At 45.8% G+C, this 25,247-nt stretch overlaps 1 protein-coding gene across 19 annotated transcripts in view; it reads left to right on the top strand.

Annotated features, from left to right (window-relative positions):
- The window catches only part of CACNA1B (calcium voltage-gated channel subunit alpha1 B), a 181,571-nt gene that overhangs the window by 111,301 nt on the left and 45,023 nt on the right, over window positions 1–25,247 (top strand). For 11 of the 19 annotated variants that reach the window (XM_035723562.1, XM_035723560.1, XM_035723553.1 and 8 more), the window contains 8 exons: window positions 14,382–14,508; window positions 16,966–17,095; window positions 17,408–17,467; window positions 18,539–18,645; window positions 19,210–19,221; window positions 21,365–21,461; window positions 22,387–22,547; window positions 25,042–25,179. In XM_035723562.1, the coding sequence (XP_035579455.1) occupies window positions 14,382–14,508; window positions 16,966–17,095; window positions 17,408–17,467; window positions 18,539–18,645; window positions 19,210–19,221; window positions 21,365–21,461; window positions 22,387–22,547; window positions 25,042–25,179 (832 nt within the window). The remainder of the gene's footprint in view (window positions 1–14,381; window positions 14,509–16,965; window positions 17,096–17,407; window positions 17,468–18,538; window positions 18,646–19,209; window positions 19,222–21,364; window positions 21,462–22,386; window positions 22,548–25,041; window positions 25,180–25,247) is intronic. The other 8 variants (XM_035723551.1, XM_035723549.1, XM_035723559.1 and 5 more) reach the window with 1 other exon arrangement.

Below are 25,247 nucleotides of genomic sequence, written 5' to 3'. Positions count from 1 at the left end.
CAGGTGTGTTTTTAATTGTCTGCTGAAGCATTTTTATGATGGGTGCTTTAAAATTATTTTCAGATAATTCTAACATCTGTATCATCTTGGTGTCTATTGATTGTCTTTTCAAATTAACATTTTCCTGGTCCTTGGTGTGACAAGTGATTTTTTATTGAACTCTAGATATTTTAATATTATATTCTAAACCTCTGAGTTTTGCTGAAGTCTTCTGTTTTAGCAGGCCTACTGTGATACCCCTCCAGTAGGGGGGAGGGTGGGTGAGCTGCCTCATTACTGACAGATGGAGGTGAAAGCGCAGGTTTCTCATTTGATTTTCATTGACACCCACACCCAGTGGGGCAGGCTCCTGGTTCCTGCTGGGCTCCATGATACCACCCTATCTGAGAGAGGTGGGAGTGCCTTGTTGCTGCTCCCCACATGACCTCCATTGACACGGGGCTGGGGGGTAGATTTCATTGCCTCTGGGTGGTGGTAAAGTCCTGGCTTTCTACTATGATTCACTCTGGCAAGTAAAAGGAAGAGATGCCTAATTATTTCTGTGTAGAAATTGCAGTTCAGACTACCCATGTGATCTTTACTGATATCACATGGATTGGGGGGTCCTGTTCTCACAGGGCGAGGATGAAAGTCTATGCTCCCTACTTGGCCCTCTCTGATTCCACACTGGCAGGGGCTTTGGGGTACCTCATTACAGGCTAGTGAGGATAGAAGTCTGCACTTTCGACTTGGTCTCTGCTCATCTGAGCCAGGGTAGAGTTGCAGTTTTTTCTGGGGTGTTTGCCTGTAGTAGAGTGGTTACTGTCTATATAATATATAGACATATAATCTATAAGTTTCTTGTCTTGCTAGGCTGCATCTTTCCTGGTCTTGTCATTAGGGAGAGCTGGCTTTTTGGGGGGCTTTTAAAAATATGTGCCTGCTGAGATTTCTGGGTTGCTGGCTCCTCCTGCACCAAGGTTAGATGAGGCATAGAAGAAAACCCAGAAAAGAAAAACTTATTGCTGTGTTGTTCCTCAGGCCCCGAGGTCCCTAACTGATCTGGATTCTCTCCACCTTTCAGAATCTTCTTACGTTTGCCTTATACAGGATGCCTAGGGGGTTTCTGTTGTGCTTAGTGGGATGGATCTTTCTAAGAGCTCAAGTCTTGAGTTAATTTTTACATATGGCATGAGGTTAGGGTAGAAGATTTTCTTAATCCCCACCTCCCTCCCCCCTTGCATGGACATGCATTTGTTCTGCTGCCACTTGCTGAAAAGATTATCCTTTTTTTCATAGAATTTCTTTGGCATTTTTATCAAAAATCAATTGACAGGTGCTATTTCCTTTCAGGAAAAAATTCTGGGATTGTAGTCTTAAATGTTAGTTCTGTTACGTTGTTTTACTTTTGTTTTTCAGATGTTCCAGTTGTACAGATGTTGATCTACTTTGTCTTCTATAGATCACTTTCTCTCTGATTCTTTTGAAAATTCATTCCCTCTTTCATACTTTTCCTCATGGCTTATTTGACCCCTGTTTTCTTTTCTTCTTGCTATAATTTCAGTCATGTCTGTTTTCCCTTGGACTCCTTGTGGTTTCTGAGGCAGTCTTGTCTTTCTCTTTAACTTCATTTTTCAGGGGATTTCTTTTTCAGTGTCTCTCCTGAGTTTGGTCAACTCTCATCTCTCATCTCCTGGTTTTCCATACATTTTTATTTTGAGCTTTTAATCTTACTTGTGGTGGTTTTTCTTATTAGCAGTTGCTGGTTTAATTATATTTGATTCATGTTAGAAATTTGTGTTGTAGTTTGCTTTTCCTCTGCTTTGCAGTTGTTTTTTTGTGGAGTATTTTTATTAGCTGAAACGTTTCATCCTTACTTTCTGTTTTCTTTTGGTAGGAGCTTTGTAGGAATGTGGGGTTCCATTTTCTGATAATGAGGGAGTGTGTTGAATTTTCCTAGACCAGTAATTACATGTGATTTTGTGGCGAAGAGGGAGGGGCTCGGGTGGCTTCTTGCTCTCTGGTTCAAGAGCACCCTCTTCTGTCAGTTCCATGAAATGCAGTCTCTTTATTCAGTGGTACCTTGTTGGGCCTGCTGTCCAGTTCTAGTTCAGTGGTGACACCCCATCTCTGGAGGATCCTGGGCCGCAGCCACTTGTTTCTTTCTTTCCCTTCATCACCAGGCAACTGAAGTGTGCTGCTCCCTTCCAAGTATGCCTTTTGCCTCCAGAATCAGTGTCTTTCCGAGGCTGCTGTTGTCAGTCCCGCATACTTCCTGGGAGTCACCAATAGCAGGGCTCTGATTTCAGTATTCTTCTGCTTAGGGTGGGGCCCCCTCTTCCACGGATGAATACCTGTTGATGGTGTGTCCGTGTCCCACCGTCACCTTGACCCTGCTGTCCTTTCCCTCCTCCACACAATCCCTGCTTGATGCCTGAGCGTGCAGGCTTCAGGGTTCATTTCCTCACTTACATGTAAGTTCAACCTTGTGCTTCTTATTTCCCATATGGTGTAGGTGTGGACTGCGGATTATTTTATCACCTTTCCTTGCTGGCTGTGTAGTTTATAGAGGATACAGGGAGAACTTGAGTAGAGGTAACTGCCATTATCTGTGGGATAGCCTCTTATCTTTTTAGTTTCTGCTGGATTTGTAGTTGTGGTCACTGCAACATTTCTAATTTCCTTCCTTCTTTCCTTCCCTTGGTAACCCCTTTTTCCCCTAAATGTTTGTCAAGTTAAATAGATTATCAATTTTTGGTAGTCTCAATTTTTGGCTTTCTTGATCTTCTCCATTGTGTCTTTGTTTTCTGTTTTATTTCTGTTCTTATTTATTATTTTTTCTTCCACTTTCTATGTCTTCATCATAATATTCTATTTCCCAGTTATTAGGTGGATACTCAGCTCCTGGTATTTAAGCTCCTCTACTTTGCTAATGTGTTTAAGTCTTTACCCTTTACTCTAAGAAGGGTTTTAGTTGTCTTACAAGTTTTCAGACACATAGTTTTCATACTTCTAAATCTTTTTCCAGGTTTCATTATGATTTCTTATTTGATCCATGACTTATTTATAAGTGTAGTTTTGAATTTCCACATGGCAGAAGTTTCTTTATGTGTTTTTTTTTTTTTTTTTTTTTTTGCTGTTGATATCATTATACGTCCTAATATTTCATCAATTCTTGTATTTTGGATCATCCATTTGGCTTCCCCCCACCCTTGTGTTTGAACAACATCTTTTCTGATTTCTTTTAGTGGGGTTTGATAGTGGAAAATTTTCTCAATTTGCTTGAAAAATCTTTATTTTACCTTTGTTAGTAAAAAGTAGTTTTGTTTTATATGGAATTCTAGTTTGTTAATTATTTTCTGTCCATAGTGCAACCATTCCACTGTCTTTCTGCCTCCTGCCATTCTTGTGGAGAAACCAGCCGTTAGTCTAAATTACTCTTCTGTGTGGCTCTGTCTTCTCTCCAGGCTGTTTAAAGGAAAACTTTTTTACTGTGGAAAATTGAAGCATTGAAAGTAGAGACACAAGTATAATGAATCCTCATATTCTGTCACCTACTCTTAAGCAGTTATCCACATTTTGATAATCTTCACTTTGAATCTTCTCCTTTTTTTTCCCCTATGCTTTTTGTATATTGTTTTAGGTATAACTGTGTCTGTAAGCATCTCTAAAAATTAAGGATGTAACAGCCACAAAGTGTTGTTATACACAGCAATATTGATAATAATTAATAATATTATTTAATATCTATCCCAAGTTTAAATTTTACCAGTTATCTAAAAAATAACTTTTTACAATTGATTTGTTAGTATCAGGATCAAAACAAGGTTTACTCATCTGCTGTTGCTTGATCTGTGTCTCTTTTACTCTATAACAATATCTCCCCTCTTATTTTATGCATACCATTTTTTGTTGAAGAAACTATGTCATTTGTTCTGGAGGATTTCCCACGTTCTGCATTTGATTGATTGCATCATGGTGTCATTTAGTACATTCCTCTATCCTCAGTATCTCCTATTAAATGGAAATTAGATCTAAGGCAGATCTTCTGAACCTTGTTTTGTTGGTGGTGGCAGTCCTGTGGGTTTTAGGGTGTTCAGCAGCATCTCTGGCCTTCATCCTCCAGATGCCAGCAGCACCCTCTGATTGGGACAACTAGAACATGTCTCCAGAGGTTACCAAATGTCCCTGGGAGGCAAAGTTGCCCTTGTTTGTAAACTACAGATCTAGCGCCTTGATTGGAATCAAATTAACCTCTTTTGGGGAAGCTTCATAGGTGGTCTATAGTTCTGTTGCCTTACAGCAAGGAGATACATAGTATCTAGTGTCATAGTGTTTTCCTTCTGGTTATTGTTACAGTGGTTTCTCTACCAGGCTTTTCCCTAAAGGTCTTAGTAGACACTGATGTTTGTTACCCAGGTCTGTTATTTCATTATGTGTCACCCAATGGTGAATTTATGATTCTGTCATTCTTTATGCATTTATTATTTTAACCTTTTCTGTAAGGAAGAACTTACCTCATCAACTATTTGGAATATAGTTTGTATTTGTATTAAGCAAGATACATGCTTAATTCTGTCCCTTTATGTATGGATATTTATTTATTTATATATTTTTAAAGATATTATTTATTTGAGGTGGCGGGCTTGAACTTACGACCCTAAGATCAAGACCTGAGCTGAGATCAAAAGTCAGATGCTTGGGGCGCCTGGGTGACTCAGTCGTTAAGCATCTGCCTTCGGCTCTGGTCACGATCCAGGGTCCTGGGATCGAGCCCCGCATCGGGCTCCCTGCTCAGCGGGAAGCCTGCTTCTCCCTCTCCCTCTCCGCCTGCTTGTGTTCCCTCTCTCACTGTGTCTCTCTCTGTCAAATAAATAAAATCTTAAAAAAAAAAAGTCAGATGCTTAACCAACTGAGCCACCCAGGCGCCCCAAGCTTCCAACTTATTTAAATTCCAGTAGAATTAGTGTACAGTGTTATATTAGCTTCAGGTATGCAATACAGTGATTCAACAATTCTGTGCATTACTCAGTGCTCATCATGGTAAGTGTCCTCTTAATTCCCTCACCTGTTTCACCCATCCCCAACCCCCACCTCCCCTGTGGTAACCACCAGTTTTTTCTTTGTAGTGAAGAGTCTGTTTGTCTCTTTTTTTCTTTGCTTGGTTTTTTTTGTTGTTGTTGTTTATTCAGTTCCACATATGGGTGAAATCCTGTGTTATTTGTTTTCCTCTGACTTACTTCACTTATATTATACTCTCTAGATCCATCTCTGGTGTTTAAATGGCAAGATTTCATTGTTTTATGGCTGAGTAATATTCCATTGTGATTCCATATATCACACCCTCTTTATTCATTCATCTACTGATAGACACTTGGGCTGCTTCCATAGTTTGGCTGTTGTAAATAATGCTGCTGTAAACATAGGGGTGCTTGTATCTTTTTTTTTTTTTTAAGACTTTTTATTTGAGAGAGAGAGAGCATGCGTGTGGTGGTGAGGAGGGGCAGAGGGAGAGAGAGAATCTCAAGCAGACTCCCTGCTGAGCGTGGAGCCTGATGCAGGGCTCGATCTCACCACCCTGAGATCATGACCTGAGTCGAAATCAAGAGTTGGACACTTACCTGAGTAAGCCACCCAGGCGCCCTTGCATGTATCTTTTTGAGTTAGTGTTTTTGTATTCTTTAGTAAATACCTAGTAGTGCAATGGCTGGATCACATGGTAATTCTATTGTTAACTTTTTAATTAATCTCCATACTGGTTCCACAGTGGCTGCACCAGTTTGCATTCATCCGACAGTGCACGTGTGTTCCTTTCTCTCTACGTCCTGTCAACGCTTGTTTGTGTGTTTTTGATTTTAGCCGTTCTGGCAGGTGTGAGGTAATATCTCATCATGGTTTTGATTTCCATTTCCCTGATGATTAGTGATGTTGAGCATCTTTTCGTGTGTCCATTGGCCATCTATATGTCTTCTTTGGGAAAATGTTCATGTCTTCTGCCCATTTTTTAATTGGATTATTTGGGTTTTTTTGGTGTTGACTTGTATAAGTTCTTTATATATTTTGGATACTAACCCTTTATCGGATATGTCATTTGCAAATATCTTTTCCCATTCAGTAGGTTGTCCTTTTTTGTTTTGTTGAATGTTTCCTTCACTGTTCAGAAGCTTTTTACTGTGATGAAGTCCCAATAGTTTAATATTGCTTTTGTTTCCCTTGCCTCAGGAGACTTACCTAGAAAAATGTTGCTATAGCCAATATCAGAGAAATTACTGCCTTTTCTCTCTTTTAGGATTTTTATGGTTTCAGGCCTCACATGTAGGTCTTTTAATCCACTTTGAGTTTATTTTTGTGTATGGTGTAAGACAATGGTCCAGGTTCCTTCTTTTGCATGTAGCGGTCCAATTTGCCCAATACCATTTTTTAAAATTTTTTATTTATTTTGAGAGAGAGAGAGCAGGAGAGAGAGCAAGCAGGGGGGAGGAGTAGAGGGAGAAGGAGAAGTGGGCTCCACACTGAGCAGGAATCCCAACATGGGGCTCAATCCCAGGACCCCAGGATCATGACCTGACCCAAAGGCCGACACCCCAACACCATTTGTCAAAGAGAATTTTTTCCATTGCATTGCCTCCTTTGTCATAGATTAATTGACCATATAAACATGGGTTTATTTTTGGGCTTTCTGTTTTGTTCTTTTAATCTGTGTGTCTGTTTTTGTGCCAATACCATACTATTTTGATTACTACAGCTTTGTAGTATATCTTGAAATCTGGGATTGTAATACCTCCAGTTTTGTCCTTCTTTTTCAAGGTTGCTTTGGCTCTTCAGGACTTTTTTAGTTCCATACAAATTTTAGGATTATTTGTTCTAATTCTGTGAGAAATGCTGTTTGTATTTTGATAGAGATTGCATTAAATCTGTAGATTGCTTTGGGTAATATGGACATTTTAGCAGTATTTGTTCTTCCAATCCATGAGCATGGAATATCCCTCCATTTATTTATGTCATCTTAGATTCCTTTCATTAGTGTTTTATAGTTTTCAGAGTACAGGTCTCTCCTCTTTGGTTAAGTTTATTTTATTACTTTTGGTGCAGTTGTAAATGAGATTAGTTTCTTAATTTCTCTTTCTGATATTTCATTAGTACTGTATAGAAATGCAACAGATTTCTGTATGTGGATTTTGTATCCTGCAACTTTACTGAATTCATTTATCAGTTCTAATAGTTTTTCGGTGGAGTCTTTGGGGTTTTCTCTTTAGGGTATCATGTCATCTGCAAATAGTGAAAGTTTTACTCCTCCATTACCAATTTGGATGCCTTTTATTTCTTTTTCTTGTCTGATTGCTGTGGCTAGGACTTCCAGTACTGTGTTGAATAAAAGTGGTAAGAGTGGACATCTTGTCTTGTTCCTGATCTTAGGGGAATAGCTCTCAGCTTTCCCCATTGAATATGATGTTAGCTGTGGGTTTTTCATACAAGGCCTTTATTATGTTGAGGTATGTTCCCTTTAAAACCTACTTTGTTGAGGGATGGACAACATGAATGGATGTTGTACTTTTTTTGTTTTTTAAAGAGAAGAATATATCATGTATTCTTTTGGCATTTGTCATTCAAATGTAAGATTGTAGGATTTTTATCTTCTTTGATTTTGTATTTATATCTCTTTCCCCTTGTACTAAACAGTTTATCTTTTTGGGTTTTTTTTTTTTTTAGGGCAGTTTTGGGTTCACAGTAAAATTAAGCAGAAAGTATAGATTTGCTGTATACTCACTGCCAGTGCACATGTACAACCTCCCTTGCTATAAGCAACCCCCCCACTAAAGTGATACATTTGTTACAGTCAGTGAGCCTACACCCAAAGTTCATAGATTATATTGGAGTTCACTCTTGGTGTTTTATGTTGTAAGGGTTTGGACAAATATAATAATGACATACATCTACCTTTATAGTATCATAGAGAGTAGTTTCACTGCCCTAAAATTCCTTTTTTTGTCTTTGTTATGTTGCTTGTTCTGTTTTTTAAATGATACTGTTTAAAAAATTGTATTTTTAAGTATGCTGGCTTTGTTTCCAGCCAGAGTTGCCAAGTAAACTTTCTTGTTACCCTAAATAATTTCTCTGTAGATTATTTTGTTTTCTATGTAGACACAGTTATACTGCCTATAAATACATAATTTTTGACCGATGAACTCTTTAAAGTCTGTTTTTCAATTTCCAAAGAAAAAATTTAAATCTTAATTAATCTTTTTGTTTCTGATTACTGCCTTAATTTCTAACTTAATTGCACTGTGGTTAGAGGACATGACCTGTATGATGGTTTCCTTTGAGATATATTTATAATTTTTTTATGGCTTGGCACATGGTCAACTTTTGTAAATGTTTCCACATGTGCTTAAGAGGAATATGTTTTTGGGGTACCTGAGTGGTGCAGTCAGTTAAGCTTCCAACTCTTCATTTCAGCTCAGGTTGTGATCTCAGGGGTGTGAGATCAAGCCCCATGTCAGATTCTGCACTTGGTGTGGAGTCTGCTTGAGATTCTCTCTCCCTCTCCATTTGCCCCTCTCACTCATGCTTTCTCTCTCTCTCAAATAAATAAATACATCTTTGAAAAAGAAAAGAGGAATATGTTTTCTCTAATTTGGGGAACACTGGCCTTTTAAAAAAATTTTATTATTTTTTTATTATGTTCAGTTAATCACTGGCCTTTTTATATTTGCTAAATCAAGTTTTTAATTGTATTGCTAAATATGCTGTATATTCACTAATATTTTGACTGATTGAGCCATTGATAATTGAGTGAGGTGCATTGAAATCTTTCTTTTTTTAGACTTGTCAGTTCTTCGAATAGTTTGAAATATGCAGCTCATTATAGAAAACAGTCTAACAGATGACCAAGTACTGTCGTATGTGTTTCTACAATAGTAGTTCCATGTTTCTGAACCTCTTTTGTGGGGATTTTTGTTTTATTTCTTCATTAAAAAACCCAAAACTTCTATGAAGATATACATTGCTTTCTGTATCTGGGGGTTTTTATATGTGTATGAACCCTTCCGTCTCACAAGGTCTGAGCCTCTTGTCCTCTGGTACTGACTCTCTGTCACTCTAATAATGATTTTTTCTTTTCTTTTAAGATTTTATTTATTTTTGACAGTGTACAAGTAGGGGAAGCAGCAGGTAGAGGGAGAGGGAGAAGCAGGCATCCTGCGGAGCAGGGAGTCCGATGCGGGACTCGATCCCAGGACCCCGGGATCATGACCTGAGCCGAAGGCAGACGCTCCACCATCTGAGCCACCCAGGCGCCCCTAATAATGATTTTTTCTTAAAGTGTATTTTTCTGATGTGGATAGAGAACTGAACTTCTTTAAAACACACACACACACACACACACACACACACACACACACACACACACACACATTTGGCAGCTGTATCTTTTTCCATCTTTTGACTTGCAACCTTTATGTGACCTTATATTTTAGGCATGTGTCTTGGAAACTGCAGATAACTGTATGTTTTAAAAATCCAGCAACTCAAATAAATAAAAAGAAAAAAAAAGAATTGAATAGTTCTTTTTAGCTGAATAATCTATGTCAGCTAACAACCGGGTTGAGTGGACTTGTATTTATTGTATTAGTTTACTTGCACTTGCTTCATCTGTTTTATTTTACCTTTTTATTGCTTCATCCATTCTAGATTGTGACATTTGTTCCATTTTTCCTATGCTTTTTTCTTCTTTGCTTCCTTTTAGAAATAATGAATAATTGGTTGTTTATTTGCTTACGAATCACATTTTTCCCTCTACTAGTTTAAAAGCTACGAACTCTATTTCTGTTTTATTTTTTTTTAGTGGTTATCCTTGTAATGGCTATTGTGCATGCATAACAAAGCCTATAGTTATTTTTTACTCTAAATTCCCTTTTGAGCAAGGCTATAACCCTGTAGCCGCAGCTGCAATCATATTTCTCCCAACTTCCTTTGTAGGACAACATTTTAGTCCCTTTTCTAATCTTACAAAGTAGATATTATTATTGTTTTGACTTTATAGAGATCATGTTTATTTAGATTTATCAGTTTCTTGGCTTTCCTTTTTATATAGCATCTTAGATCTTTTTTTATATCATTTCTTTTTTCATTGAAGTATAATTAACATGCAGTATTATATTAGCTTCAGGTGTATAATATAGTGATTCAGCAATTCTTTTTTTTTTTAAAGATTTTTCTTTTTATTTATTTGAGAGGAAAGAGAGAGAGCCTGAGTGGGGGTGTGTAGAGGCAGAGGAAGAATGTGGGGCTCGATCCCAGGACCCTGGGATCATGACCTGAGCTGAACGCAGACGCTTCGCTCACTGAGCCACCCAGGTGGCCCTGATTCAGCACTTCTATACATCACTCAGTGCTCCTCATGATAAGTGGACTCTTGATCGCCTTCACCTATTTCACACATTCCCCCACCTACCTCCCCTTTGGCAACCAGCAGTTTTTTCTCTGTATATAAGTGTCTATTTTTTTGTTTGTCTCTTTTTAATTTGGTCAAATGTTTTGTTTCTTCGATTCCACATATGAATGAAATCATGTGGTATTTGTCTTTCTTGGATTTACTTATTTCACTTAGCATAATACGCTCTATATCCATATTCATATTGTTGCGAATGGCAAGATTTCATTCTTTTTAATACTGAGTAATATTCTATTGTGTATATATATATACCACATCTTCTTTATCCATTCATCTATCATTGCATATTTGTGTTGCTTCCATATTTTGGCTATTGTAAATAATGCTGCAGTAAACATAGTGGTGCACGTATCTTTTTGATTAGTGTTTTCCTGTTCTTTGGGTAAATACTCAGTAGTGGAATCAGTGGATCATGTGGTAATTCTATTTTTCATTTTTTTGAGGAAACCCCATACTGTTTTCCAGAGTGGCTGCACCAGTTTGCATTCCCACCAACAGTGCAGGAGGGTTCCTTTCTCTCCACATCCTTCCCAACACTTATTATTTCTTGAGTTTCTGATCAGTATCATTTTCTGTCTTTCTTAACTACAGACATTCCTGCTACAACATGATATGTGCATTCCTGAAAATGCCATGCCCTGGAAATAATAGGCCTTATAGTAGGGTAAAGGGCAATGATTCCACATCTGTGCAACTCTGTAACTAGAACACTAACACAAATAGGAAAAACCCTAATCAAATTGAGTGCCAGCAGAGTTAAATCTCTGTTGGTATTGACACCTGGCATCGAGCCTTCAGCCTTGCCCTCTTCTTTGACACGACCTTCCTTAGGGGCGTTTTCCTCCAGTGGAGGCCAGCCTCCTCTTGCACATATGCAGCAGTGGGGGGCGGGGGGGATTAACTGGGGCTGATGGAGTGACTCACGTCTTCCCCGCACTTCACTCTGGGTTTTTGCCCCTCATTCGCAGAGACTTTGTCATTCCCAAACTCCAGTCTTTTTCTCTTCCTCCCTGTAAGAGTGTTGCTTTCTACTGGGTTCTGTTTCCTTGCACTGCAAATAGGTACATGGCCTTAGGGGAAAATCTGGGGGGAATATGGGGTCACCTCTGTGCTTCCCTTCCTCCAAGGTTTGTGGCTTCTTGGCTTCTGTCCAAGTTGATTTGTTCCCAAAGCCTTTAAACACTTACATTATATATTTTGTTCAGTTTTTATAGTTGTTTTCAGTGGGAGGATGAGTCCATTTTAAGTTTCTCTGTCACAGGTCATGGAAATGCTGGGTTAATTTTATAGACTTCTATTCGTTCATTTCTTTAAGATTAATTTTTTATTGATTTACATATTTATATTTAGTTACTTTATATTCTCCATCTAAATTTTTTTTTTTAATTCTTGTATCTGAAGTCTGGGGGGGGGGTGTAAACCAATTACTTATTTCTGCTGTCTTTCATCCATGGTGACCTTGCTTCCTGGTCTGTTTGGGGATATTTTTTATTTTGAGTTCATATATGACTGACCTTAATCCACCATTTCTTGGCTGGGGTTTTGTGAGATAATGAAGCCCTATAGAAAATGAATTGATGGACTGCTTTTTCAGTTCTCTCAAGGGTGGCATATAGCTAGTGCCCTGCTGAATGTATAGGAGAGAAATTCTGTAGCATGGATGTCTGTAGGGCTGAAATTCTCTTCAAGTTGAGATGGGTTGCCCAATCTGTAGGACCAGATGAGGGATGCTTGTGTCATTACATTTGCTTTCTCAGAAGCCCAGGGCACTACCAGTCTGGGCTCACTTTAGCTCTCTTTGACAAGAGCAGTTTAGTATGAACCCTCACGTAGCTCCCTACCTTGTAGTGAGCCCAAGGCTCAGGACCCTTATCCCAGCCTTGGTAGATCATTTCCCCACGAGGTAGTATCTCAGTTCTTCATCTAGAACAGAGAGGTGATGGCACAAGCTGGTGAGTGCTGTTACGAGGCATAAAGCGCTTGGACCATGTCCAGCATGTGGTTGTTTCTCGTGAATGTTTTCTTCATCCTTGCTCTGTATCTGGCCATTTTGCTGGATGGAGTGTCCTGTTTCATGATTTAATTTTTGTTACTGTCAGGTCTTTTGTTTGTTTGTTTTTTAGTAATCTGCTTTGAACAATGAACTTAGTGTGCTGCAGTTCCATTTTGATCCTCCCCTGTTTTTCTTGGTCTTCTTTGACTTCATTGATGACTTTTGTTGTTGCTGTAAATCTATTTCAGGAGGAGTATTTCCATCCAGTTTCTGGCATCTTTGTTCCACTTATTTTGAGCAGCAAAATTCTTCGAGTCCATATTGGTCCTGCCTTATTGTTATTGTGGAGGAGTCTGAAAAGAAAAACTGTGGTTTTAAAATAATAAACGTTTCTTAATTTAAAAATAATGCATGCTCATCATGGAAAATTTTTTCAAATGTTAAAAGTATAGTGAAGAGAATTAAAATTACTGTCAGCTGTTGAGAGATCACCACAATTATTGTTATTGTTTTGGTGTTATTTCTCTCCCCACATATATTATTGTTTTGGAGTTGAGCTCATCTGGGATGTACAAGTATGCAGCCTTTTTTTTTAACTTACAATATCATAAGCTTCTTTTGTCATTGAAACTATTTGTAGGCATTTTTAATATCTGTAGTATGGTGAATCATGTGAATATTGCATACTTAGTCTTTTTCCTATGATTGTACATTTTGTAATTTTTTTGTTATCGTAGAGGAACTTACAACAAACTCCTTTGTGAATACAGGTTACAGATTAAATCAATAAATAGAATTTTTTAGGACTTTATTGCCAAATTTCTCTCTGAGAAGATTATATAATGACACCATCAGCAGGGAGCTCCTGCTGTTGCTATGAGCTCTTCCACATGCACCCAGGGCTGCTTCTCGGGCTAGCGGTCCTCTCTGGGACTGGCGGCCACACAGGCTCTGGGGATAACCACCCTTGTTTCTGCTGCCTTTTAACATCCTCTTTGTGTTTATGTTTCTTGTAAGAAGTAAAAATGAGGTACAGTAGTAGGCATTGGCTCCAAGTCACTGCCCTGTGTTCCTGGGCATCCCTGAGGTCTTGGGAACTCTGTTAACCCACAAGAATGGAAACATACTTTGGGATAGTGAAAAATGAAAAGTCACTGTGAGAAAAACACTACGTACAGACACCAGAATCTACTTAACAAGAATAAGAATCTACCTAAGAGAATCTACTTAACAAGACATCTTAACCCTGGGTAGTTTGATTAGTGGGAAGGCAAAGGATGGGGGCTTAGGGACCCGGGAATGAGCAGTGAGGAACCGAGCAGGAGCCCATATGAGATGTGGGCTCTGCTGAAGTTCTCCCTGCGTCACCGCCCTGGCTCTGCAGACCTTTGCCAGGGTCCTGAAGGAGAGAATCCCGGGCAGGGTCTGCCTGGATTCCTAGGTTCAGAAGAGTGTCCAGGGCTGGCCCCTGCCCCTCCCTGCCCTGCTGTCCCACGATCCCTGCAGAAGCAGTGGGGCAGTGGTGCCTTTTCTCGAGGAGGCACTGAGCCCTGAACCAGGGGTGGGGTGGGGCGGGAAGCCTGCTGGCCCTGGTCTCTGGGGCCGAGGGGCGAGGGGGACTTGGGTGTCAGTAGAACATCTAGACCAGCGGCCCCTAGTGGAGGCAGAGGCCCACAGCCAGCCGCACGGGGCCTGGTGCTGCCCCTGCCCTGACCCTTGTGCAGGGAGAGGTGAGGAAGGGCCTCCAGTGCTGGCTCAGTCCTCAGTCATGATCTGTCCATGATTGGAGGGAGTCTCATGTGAAGCTGTGTTCTTAGCCACACGCCCTTCCCTGGCTGGGTCTCTGAAGGCCGGTGGGGTTGGGGCTGGGACTGTGTCTGTTTTTTGGGTAAGACCTGGGTGATGAGGGCTTCACATGCACCACACCTCTAACTTGGTGGCCCTGTGTCCTTGTAGGTGGTAATGTGGACCTGGAAGGCCAAGCTGAGGGGAAGAAGGAGGTGGAAGCTGATGATGTGATGAGGAGTGGCCCGCGACCCATCGTCCCATACAGCTCCATGTTTTGTTTAAGCCCCACCAACCTGTGAGTCTCCTTCGCCTGCGCATGCCATGTGCCTGTCCCATGTCTGTGGCCGTGGTCCATGTGCACGGTAGCAGCGTATGCTAGACGTGACCTGGCAGGCACTGATTCTGTGCACTTTACGTGTCCTGATCATCACAGCAATCTGCAAGCACTCCCTACAGATGAGGACACAGAGCCACGGGGAAGGTCCATGCCCTGTCCACAGACACACAGCCAGTCAGCCCTAGTGGTAGAGCTGGGGTTTGAACCCGGACAGTCAGCCCCAGAGCCACTACCCCCCACTGCAGTGACTGTTCATCACAGCACACACGCACCCAGTTTGTGGCCCTCATGTGTCCACCTTCCATCATGCCCACTGCCCACGCATGCATACCTCTGTGCACCATGTTCACTCACACGTCTGCCCAGTTTTCTCCCCTCTGTTTATCATGAAGTCACCAGCATTTCTCATCCACTCATCAGTCCATCTACTGCACTGGGTCACCCAGTACTTACATACTAGCAGCATTTTAGGTGCTGGGAATACAGAGTAAGGAGCAGAACAAACAAGGACCCCGTCCTCGATAAGCTTCTGTGCAAGTAGGAGAGACAGACAGCAAACCAGACAAATAAGTAGGGGGCCTAAGACATCACATGGTGGGAAGTACTAAGAGGAAGCACAAAGCTGCCGGGGGTGTGAATGTTAGGGTGGGAAGGTCAGGCTGGGCGTCAGTGGGAGATGAGATTGGTGAGGAAGGGGAGGGAGACCATCCCTGGCAGTGGCAACAGATAGAGGAAAGTGTGTGGATCAAGGCCACACACTTGGTAGAGCAGGAGGGCCAGAGGGCAGCAAGATCCGATGGAGTCAGGCTGTGCCCTGCGTCCCCACCTGCGTCCCCATCCCTCCAAGCCTGCAGTCTCTTTAGCCAGCCTCCACTCCCTCCCTCTCTTTACGCTTTCACTCAGCACACATTTCCTGGGAGCTTACTCTGCTCCGCTAGGGAGTGTGGCCCCTGCCTGTGAGCACTGGTGTGTGAAGGAGGGAGCAGAGAGGTTGTAGGCAGCTGGGGGTCAGTGGGGACACCGTCAGGCTGTACTTCAGCAGAGTCCTTGCACAGAGCTTAGTAGGTGGTCAAGGTTTTCAGGAAGAGATGGTCGAGATCTGATGATGGTGGTCATGTGGGGAGGTTTGGGAGTGAAATGCTTGGGAAGACATTTTGGAGAGAATCTAGGGAACTGGATAAATTAGATGTGGAAGGGGAAGGAGATGTCAGGGATGACACCCAGAGTTTCTGCATGACGGCTGGGGCCCCACTGAGCTGGGGGCAGGCGAGTGCAGATCCTGCAGAGCAGGGGCAGCTAGTGGATGTCTCATGGCCAGGTGGACTCACCTGACTAGGGGTAGAGCTGAGGGTGGATGGTCAGTCCTGAGATGCAGAAGGAAAGACGCAGAGACAGAGTGTCCTGGAGGAAGGAGGAGGGGTCTGTCTGTACAGAGGAAGGCGTGCCAGGAGCTATGGGGGGAAGGGGCCTGGGAAGGGTGGCTGGGAAGGGTAGCTCTGGTCTGCGTGGAGGCTGGAGTATGGCAGTGGTCATGGCGAAGGGGATAGCACAGTAGTCCCTTCAAGGCAGAGAGAGAGGCGGGTGGGTGTGGCTGGGAGGTGGAAGGTCCCTTCAGACCTAAGACCCTAAGAGTAGGGAAATGGTGGTGAGAGAGAGGGGCAGGTCGCAGAGGTGAGACACGGGTCTGTCCCTGCCGCGCCTGTGTGCTGGTTCTGTGGCTGCCCCTCCTTGTCACCTGGGACCAGCTTCACCGCCCCCCCCCCCCCCCCGAGCGTTCTTCCCAGGCCTCCTGGTCCCTGCTGCTGTGCTGTAGCATTTGTGAGCATCTGAGGGCCTCCTGTTGGTGTATGTCCACACTGTTTTCTGGTGCCCTGTCCACCACTGGGCCCCAGTGTCCGGCATGTGCCCGAACAGAACAGAAAAGTGGTCAGTAATGCTGCCTGGTGCTGCAGGGAGGCAGGTGACAGACACATGCAGCTCTGGGGACCCAGTCAAGCCGGGCCAGCACAGACCCAGAGAAGTTTCCTGAGCTCTCCAGAGAGGCCTGCTGTCCACAGGAGTGCTGGTGTTCAGCCTTGTCCTCTCTGAGCAGCCCTCCCGGAACCCCCTCCCCCCCACCAACAGGCTTTGTAAATCTGCAGAAGGCACCACTGTCCACACACACAGGAGGTGAATGCGTGGGCTGACCCCTGCTGTGGGTTTCTGCAGCCTTCCCACCCCTCTTCCTGGGACACCCGCTCAAGAATCTGAGGCACCATTGGTCACCTGGCCGCTGTCTCCCAACCACAGGGACACTCAGTAGAACTTGGTTCTGGTGTGACGCCTTCCGCAGGGAGAGGCCAGGCATGCGCTCCGGTGAGGGGGACCAGCCCAGCTCATCGGTGGGCCTCGGGCGATCTGTGCTTTGCCCTGCAGGCTCCGCCGCTTCTGCCATTACATCGTGACCATGCGGTACTTTGAGATGGTCATTCTCGTGGTCATCGCCCTGAGCAGCATTGCCCTGGCTGCTGAGGATCCAGTGCGGACAGACTCGCCCAGGAACAACGTGAGCACGGCCCTCAGGTGGTGGAGGGACTGGGCCGTGCCAGGGTCCTGTCTGCTCCCTCTGGAGGTGTGGGGTGTGGGGATGAAGGTCTGCGGGCACCTCCTGGTCCAGCCCTGAGTTGCAGACGAAGAGCGGGCATGTGCCTGGGGCCAGAGCCGCTGCTGGGGCAGGGGTGGGGGGGCTTGGCTCACAGGCACACTTGCCAAGGAGTTGTCTGTTCAGAGGCCCGGAGGAAAAGCATGATGCTGCTGAGGTTGTCCAGGCTCAAGCTGTCGGCCCAGCCTTTGACAGTAACCTTCCTGTTGGTTCTAGGCTCTGAAGTACATGGACTACATTTTCACAGGCGTCTTCACCTTTGAGATGGTGATCAAGGTGAGATACGTGGTTGCCCTGGTGGCCCAGTGCTCTGCTCACCCTCCCTCATGACTGACACGGGCTGGGGCCTGTAGCCTCTGATGAGGGCATGTGGTGGGTGTGCCCTGGGTGTGTGCTCAGTGAGAGAATGCGTGCACGTGAGTGTGCTGATGTGTGTTGCAGAGGGCAGAGGCCAATTCACCAAAGATTCACCACAGTGTTACACCAGCTTTGGGAGAGCACCCCAGTGCCGTTCCTGTCTCCACCACCCCGCTAAGGGTTACCAAGGGTTACAGGCTTCCGGGAACATGCAAGTGTGGGCTCAGCCCACCCTCAGGATTGTCTCGTGATGTCAAGCTGGGAAGAGCGAGGGCCCCAGCACCCAAACATCATGGCAAGTGGGCGCTGAAGACTTTTGTTTCAAAGAGCTGTAGTGCTTCATGTTAGGTTACAGACTGACCATTTCATTGTGGTCGCTTCTGTCTCTGAGTGCTGACCGGCATTGCTCCTTTATCAGTGTCTGACAAGTGGCCGTGCGCGTGTGTGCACACACGTGTGCCATCTTTGACTACAGGGCAGCTTAGGATGTGCCTATGGCCTGTGACTTTTGTGTGTGTGTGTGCGTCTGTCTGTCACCTCTGCTTCTTCACTTCCTCTTGCAAACTCATGGGAGAGGCTTTTTTTTTTGGTCATCCCATTTTATAGACATGGAAGCTGAAGCTTGGAGACATTAAGGTGCTTGCCAGAAATCACAGCTTTAGGGATGGCAGAGCCAGGTCTTCCTCCTGCTTTCAGAGAGCTGACCCTCTGAGGGTCTGGGCAGGGCGTGAGCTTCCTGGCATGGCGTATGCTTGCAGCCCAGCGAGGGGAGGGGCTTCTCCAGGGAATTTGGGAGCCCAGGCAAGATCTCAGCCAGTCATGACCGTGTAGGGATATTTGGATCAATGGCATTGAGGCTTGAAGGCCCACTGAGGCCCTCAGGGGACCTGATCTGAGCGGCATCCTTCCTCCCAACCCCATGAGTCTGGGGCCTGGCCCTGCTTTTCTTTCTGAAATAGTCAGCATCTAATATATGTTTCTCCCCTGAAGATGATTGATTTGGGACTGCTCCTGCACCCTGGGGCCTACTTCCGGGACCTATGGAATATTCTGGACTTCATCGTGGTCAGTGGGGCCCTGGTGGCATTTGCCTTCTCGTAAGTACCATGTCTGCTCTGGGTCTGACTGGGCTGCAGTCCCAGAGCTGTGGTGGGTGTGGGGGTAAGGGAAGGAGGGGGCCCCAGTGGCCTCCTTGGGCTGTCTACTTGGAGCTGGGCTGTGTGGGGTTGAGAGCATCTCAAGGCCCACTTGTGCCTGCCACGGCTTGTGGTTCTGACATTGGGTGGGCAGGCCTCTGGTTTGTTTGGTGCCTGCCTATTGGATCTTTCAGAACAACTCACCTACCCTGACCTCGGCTGCACCGCTTGGTCAGCCAGAACTGGTGGGTATCTTCCCCTGTCGGAGTGTTAGACCTTTGGTTCTCTGACTCCCTAGTGGGAGACACTCAGCTCCCTTGTGGCTGGACCTGGATTGACTCCCTCAGACCCTGCATGGTGGTGGGCATGGGACAGGTGTGGGGGGCTTGGGTGGAGCTACGGAGGAGACCCAGAGATCAGGAAGATCTGAGGGACGTGTCTGCATCTTCTCTGAGCACTCGGGGAGGGCGAGGCCCCCTCACTGACTCTCTTCTCTTTGTCTCTTTGTTGCTGGACTCTCGGTAGGAGCTTCATGGGGTAATGCCTTCCCTCTGCCCCTCACACTGCCCCACATCATAGCCCAGCACGGCCCCTCCTGGGCCGGTTCGCCACCGCGCCTCACCTCCGCTCACCCTCCTCCACTCTCCAGAGTGCATGCTGCCAGGAGCCATGTCCCCAGGCCATGCGTTGCTGCCTCACCTCTGGGGGCTGGGTTGGGGGCTGGGTCTGGGGAGGTGCCCAGTGAGCAGGGCACCCCAAGTGAGTGCTGGAGACCAGGAATGTGGGCCCTGAGGGCAGTGAGGGCTCTTGGTGGGGGCTGCTGTAACCATGACTGCCAGGATGTTGGTACCTTCCTGAGGTACCTTCCCATGTCTTTTCTCCGGCAAAGAGGCTTGCTTTCTTCTCTCTGTTCTCTGCAGCTGCCTCCCTGCAATGCCCAGCATCTTCTCTGGGGGTCTTCACCAAATTTCTTTGTATATAAAGTGTCAGTCAGGGGCTTAGGAGTAAGACAGGGGAAGGGGTACAGTCTAGCCGGTGACCTCAGAGCCGGAGAAAGGCACTGAGCTGGCAAGCGAGAAATGAGGCCTCTTGACACAGAACACAGACCACCTTGAGGCCTGTCCCTGCAGAGAGCCCTCCCCTGCAAAACCAAAGCAGTGTCCCTCCCTTCTGCATCCCTCAGGTGTCTGCCCGCCCGCCCTGCCCCCTCTTCTCTCTCTACTGGTCTCAACAGGGCTGCTGGAAGAACCTGGTTTGGGGGCAGGTGTCCAGAATGCTGGGGTGATAGAAACACCTGACACGGTGGTCTGGAGGCTGGGTGTTTCAGAGGGAGTTTGATCTGGTTCTGGATGGTAGGCCTTGGCTGGGTCTTGGGGCAGATGTGAGGGACTGGGGCTCCCCAGCTCTCCTTAACCCACAGATCCTACCTGGACCTCACAGCTCACTTTCCCTAGAGCTGAGCAGGAGCCCAAAGAACACTGCTGGAGGCCCTGTCCCCTCTTCCCATGCGCAGGCTCCTTGGGAACGTGGAGGGAGGTGACCTCTGAGCAGGCTGGAATAGGATCCCCAGTCCTGAGTCCTCAGCCACTGCTGAGGGTGGGGTGTGGCCTGGCTTCTAAGAATTGCCTCCTTAGGCAGTCTATGAAGGTCACTCAGGGGACCACCCCCCACCCCCGATATCTGCCCTGGCTTTGGGTTGGTGAGAAGGCCAGCCCCCAGAGTCTGACAACGGCTGGGCCCCTGGCAGCCTGAGGGAGCCACCTGGCTCTGCTCCGGCGGCTTCCTTTGTGAGGGGCCCGATGTGGGCCCCCTGGTCCTGGATCTCCAAGTTTGCATCTGGTGCCTGGACTTTTCTTTTCCTGACCCCCAGTCTGGGTTTTCTTGTCTGTCTGTCTGTGGGCTCTTACCCCCGCCTCCCTCCCTGTCTGTGTCTGTCTCTTTCCTTTGATATTTCTTTCTTCTTCTGTCCACCCCTTGCATTGCATTGTCCCTTACATCACCTTGGTATTCGTCTAACTTTTTCTCTTTCTTACTCTGCCTCACTCTTTCCCTTCCTTCGTGCCTACCAGCCCTCTCCTCCTCTCCCTCTCAGTTTTACCTCATCTGGAGGAGCGTGGGAGCAGCTGAGCAGGGACAGGCAGGGAGATCCAGACATGTTCCCCTTACCCTTCCTCTACCAGGACTGAAAAGCAAAGAAACCAGCCCTACCAGAAGGCTCTTGCTCTGATGGCTTGTGGGCTTGCAGGTGCTGGCCCTGAGCTAGGTCTGCATTCCCGGGGCCAGCCCCCTTCTCTCCTCTTTATTCCCATTGTTGGTCTCAACATGGCGGCCAGATGAAGCTGGTTTGGGGTGGGTGTTAGGGGACCACTGCATAGAAATGGCTGATGTGGTCTGTGAGAATGGGTTCTTCCCACCTGGAAGCCCAGCTTTCCCTGTACACGAGGTGCTGTTGTCCTGGCCCTGGCCTTTGTCTGTTCAGATGAGGCCTTTGTCATGCAACCCACAGGAGGAGGTGCGGTGGCCTGTGGTACTTGCAGGGCAGAGGCCTCCCTGTTCCTAGGTATTCCCCGCCCTGGGGCCTAAGACAAAATGCACAGGGGAGTGCAACCCAGTAGGCTTTGTGGGAACTGGGCATGGGTGTGCACCCTGCCTGTCTGCATGTGTGACTTCTCCCTTCTAGAGGATCCAAAGGGAAAGACATCAATACCATCAAGTCCCTGAGAGTCTTGCGTGTCCTGCGGCCCCTCAAGACCATAAAACGGCTGCCTAAGCTCAAGGTGAGAGCCTGGAGTTGGGGCTTGAGCAACGTGCAGGGCTGTGCATGTACATGTGAGTGTAGGCCTGTGTGTGCATGTCTGTGTGCTGTGCATGTGTGTGTTGTGTGGAGGCGGTTGCATTGCATGTGAGTGTGCTTACATGTGCGTGCCTGTGTGCGTGAATGTGGATGTGTGCTGTGTCTTGTGAGTGCACGTGTGTCCATATAACTAACCCTGTCTGGCTGTAGCTTCCCACGTGGGACGGGAGGGAGGACCCACACTTGTTTTCTCAGATCACACATTGTGTAAGTGGGTCCAGCTCCCTCAGTTCCATGACTCTCCCCAAAGGGGAGCTTACTCTCCATAGTGCTCTGGAAGGTTCTTCCTTGACCCAGCAGCACCAACAGCTGTTGTAGGGGGAAGGAGGGGCTGCTGAGGGGTGCCTGGGTGGTTAAATTTCCAACTCTTGATTTTGGCTCAGGTCATGATCTCACAGTTGTGAGATGGAGCCCTGCGTCAGGGTCCGTGCTCAGTGGAGAGTCTGCTTGGGATTCTTTCTCCCCCTCTGCCCTTCCCTCCCCTCATTAAATTAAATTAAATTAAATTAAACTAAATTAAATTAAATTAAATTAAAAAAAAAAAAGAAGGGGCTTCTGAGAGACGCAGAGGGTCCTGAGGGAGATGCAGGGAGGGCAGGGGGTCCTGAGAAGTGGCTCCTGGGCTGGGCCTGAGGTTCTGGATGAGGTGTGGCTGAGGTTCTGGATAAAGGAAAGAGTGTGAACCCATCTGCCCATGCCTCCCCCTCCAGCACCTCCTACCCACTCTACAAGTCCTGGGAGAGGCAGCGGCAGGTGGCTTCCTGTGTTAAGGTGGTGGGCAGCAGGTCCCTCTGCGATCATGGGCCTGAGGGCCCTGAGGTTCTGAGCAGAGCCCCCCTCCCCTCCAGGCCGTGTTTGACTGTGTGGTGAACTCGCTGAAGAATGTCCTCAACATCCTGGTCGTCTACATGCTCTTCATGTTCATATTTGCTGTCATTGCGGTGCAGCTCTTCAAAGGGAAGTTTTTCTACTGCACGGATGAGTCTAAGGGGCTGGAGAGGGACTGCCGGTAAGCTGAGGCAGGGCCGGGGGCGGGGAGCCCTGTGAGGGCAAGGGCGAGCGGCCTGAGTGGGGTGTACCGGAGAGCTGGGGGTGTGCCTCTGTCCCCAAGGCCACACCGAGGACTTTTGGCTCATTTTCCTCAGCAGAGTCAGGAACCAGCCACTTCTGAGGGAATGTTCTTCCTGCCCATAGACATCGGGGAACACTTGGGGGCCACTGGGGTAGGTACTGGTGTGGATGCTGAGCAAGGCAGTGCGGCCAGCCCCTTCTCCACCACAGGCAGGGGTCCCAGTTGCCTCTGTTCATGCAGTGGTCTCTTGTGTGAGTATGGTACCACGTACTTACCCCTCTGGGCCTGGTGGACATCGGGGGTGTTTCCAGTCAGAGGCTCTCGTGACTCGTCCAGTGCACGTTTGCCGGGAGCACACATACACAGTTCCAGGACGTGTGCAGACCTCACAGTTGGACTGCAGCGTTGTGCACTGTGCTTATGTTCAGCTTCCGCAGGTGCTGCCAAATATGTGTGTAAAATCACGCTCTTGCACACGGATGAGAGCTCCAGTACGCCACAGCATGGGCAGACTTGTGTTTTCTGTCTGACATTGGGCTGGTGGCATTTATCTGTGGTGTGATTTGCACTGTGTGGTAGCCAGTGGTGTTGGGCGCCTCCCCAGGTGATCAAACACTCAGCTTTCCCTGGGAAGGGTCTGTGCAAGCCTTTGCCTGTTTGCCTGTATGGGTTGTCTTTCTCTTTCTGATTGATTTGTAGGGATTTTGTAAGGTCCTAGGTAGTCATCCTTTGTCAGATCTATGGATTATGGTTGTCGTCTTCTCCTTTGTGGGGTGCTTTCAACTTTTTAAAACATGTCTTCTAAAAAACAAAGTCTTGATTGTAGTATAGTCCAATTTATCTCTGTTATATTTAGTACTCTTTGTGTCCTGTTCAGAAAACCTATCTGAAGGTCAGGGAGAAGTCCTCTTATGTTTTCCTCGAAAAGTTTTATTTTTACCTTTCACATTTAGATCTGGGATCTATCTGCGGTTGATTTTTGTGTGTTAGGTGAGGTTTGGATAAAGATAAATTTTCTGTAGATGGACATCCAGTTGACCCAGCACCATTTATTTGAAAAGACCCATCCTTTCCCCCATTTAGTGGTAGCCTTTGTTTTCACTAAGGTGTAATTCATGTGATTCATCCATTGAAAGTATACAATTCAGTGATTTTTTAATACATTCACAGATATGTGCCATCATCACCACAATTTTAGAACATTTTCATAAGTTAAAAAAACAGAAAAAGCTCCCATATTCTTTATTACCCACTAGCTCCCCATCTCTAGCCCTAGGCACCCATGAATCTATTTTTTTGTCATATGAACAGATTTCCCTGTTCATATACAGGAAATTGTAAATATGTGGTCTTTGGGGTCTAACTTCTTTCATTTAGCTTCGTGTTTTTGAGGTCACCCACGCTGTAGCGTGTGTCAGAACATCATTCCCTTTTATGGTTGGATGTTATTCCGTGCTATAGATGTGGCACAGTTTCTTTATTCATTCATCTGTTGATGGGCTTCTGGGTTGTTTCCATTTTGGGCTGTTACAACTGATGCTGCTGTGAACATGCATGTGAAGTATTTGTGTGGACAGATGTTTTCATTTCTCTGGAGTGTATACCTAACCCTGGAATTGATGGGTCCTGTGGTGATTCTGTTTACCAGTCTCAGGGACTGCCAGACTTTTCTAACATGGCTGATCCATTTTATATTCCCACCAGCAGTGTGGGAGAGTTCTGATTACTCCACATCCTTGCCAGTACTTGTTATTTTCCTTTTTAAAAATTAATTATAGCCATCCTAGTGGGTATAAAGTGATATCTCATTGTGGTTTTCATTTGCATTTCTTGGATGACTCATGATGTTGAGCATCCTTTCATGTACTTATTGTCCATTTGTACATCTTCTTTGGAGAAATGCCTATTCAGATATTTTATCCATTTTTATTAATCGGGGTATTTGTCTTTTTTATAATTGATTATAATAGTTCTTTATATATTCTAGATTCAACTCCTATCAGAGAGACGATTTTCCAATATTTGGTCCCATTCTGTGTGTTGATGATGTCTCTGAAGCACAAAGCTTTACATTTTGATGACGTCAAATTGACCTACTTTTTTCTTTTGCTGCTCATGATTTCAGTGTTGTGTCTAACAACCTTTCCCTAATTCCAGGCCTCCTGTGTCTTCTTCTAACAGCTTTCTAGTGTTAGCTTTTGTACCTTTAGGTCTGGTCCATTTTGAGTTGAGTTTTGTACATGGCGTGAGGTAGGGCCCAGCTGCCTTCTTTCGCAAGTGGACGCCCAGTTGTCCCACTCTCTCTGTGGAGAAGACTGTTCTTCCTCCATTGGATGGACAGCCCTTTCAAAAATCAGTTGACCATAGACAAATCAGCGTGTTTGGACCCTCTGTCTCTAACCTCTGACCTCGTCTATGTTCTCATCCCCAGGGGTCAGTATTTGGATTATGAGAAGGAGGAGGTGGAAGCTCAGCCCCGGCAGTGGAAGAAATACGACTTTCACTACGACAATGTGCTCTGGGCTCTGCTGACACTGTTCACAGTGTCCACAGGAGAAGGGTGGCCCATGTGAGTGCTCACTGGCTCATTGTGGCAGATCACGCTAGAGCAGAGGGGCAGCTTGGGCAGGGAGTCTC

Source organism: Zalophus californianus, chromosome 13 (assembly GCF_009762305.2).
Source record: "Zalophus californianus isolate mZalCal1 chromosome 13, mZalCal1.pri.v2, whole genome shotgun sequence".
NCBI lineage: Eukaryota > Metazoa > Chordata > Mammalia > Carnivora > Otariidae > Zalophus > Zalophus californianus.
This window is presented reverse-complemented; position numbering and strand designations above follow the sequence as displayed.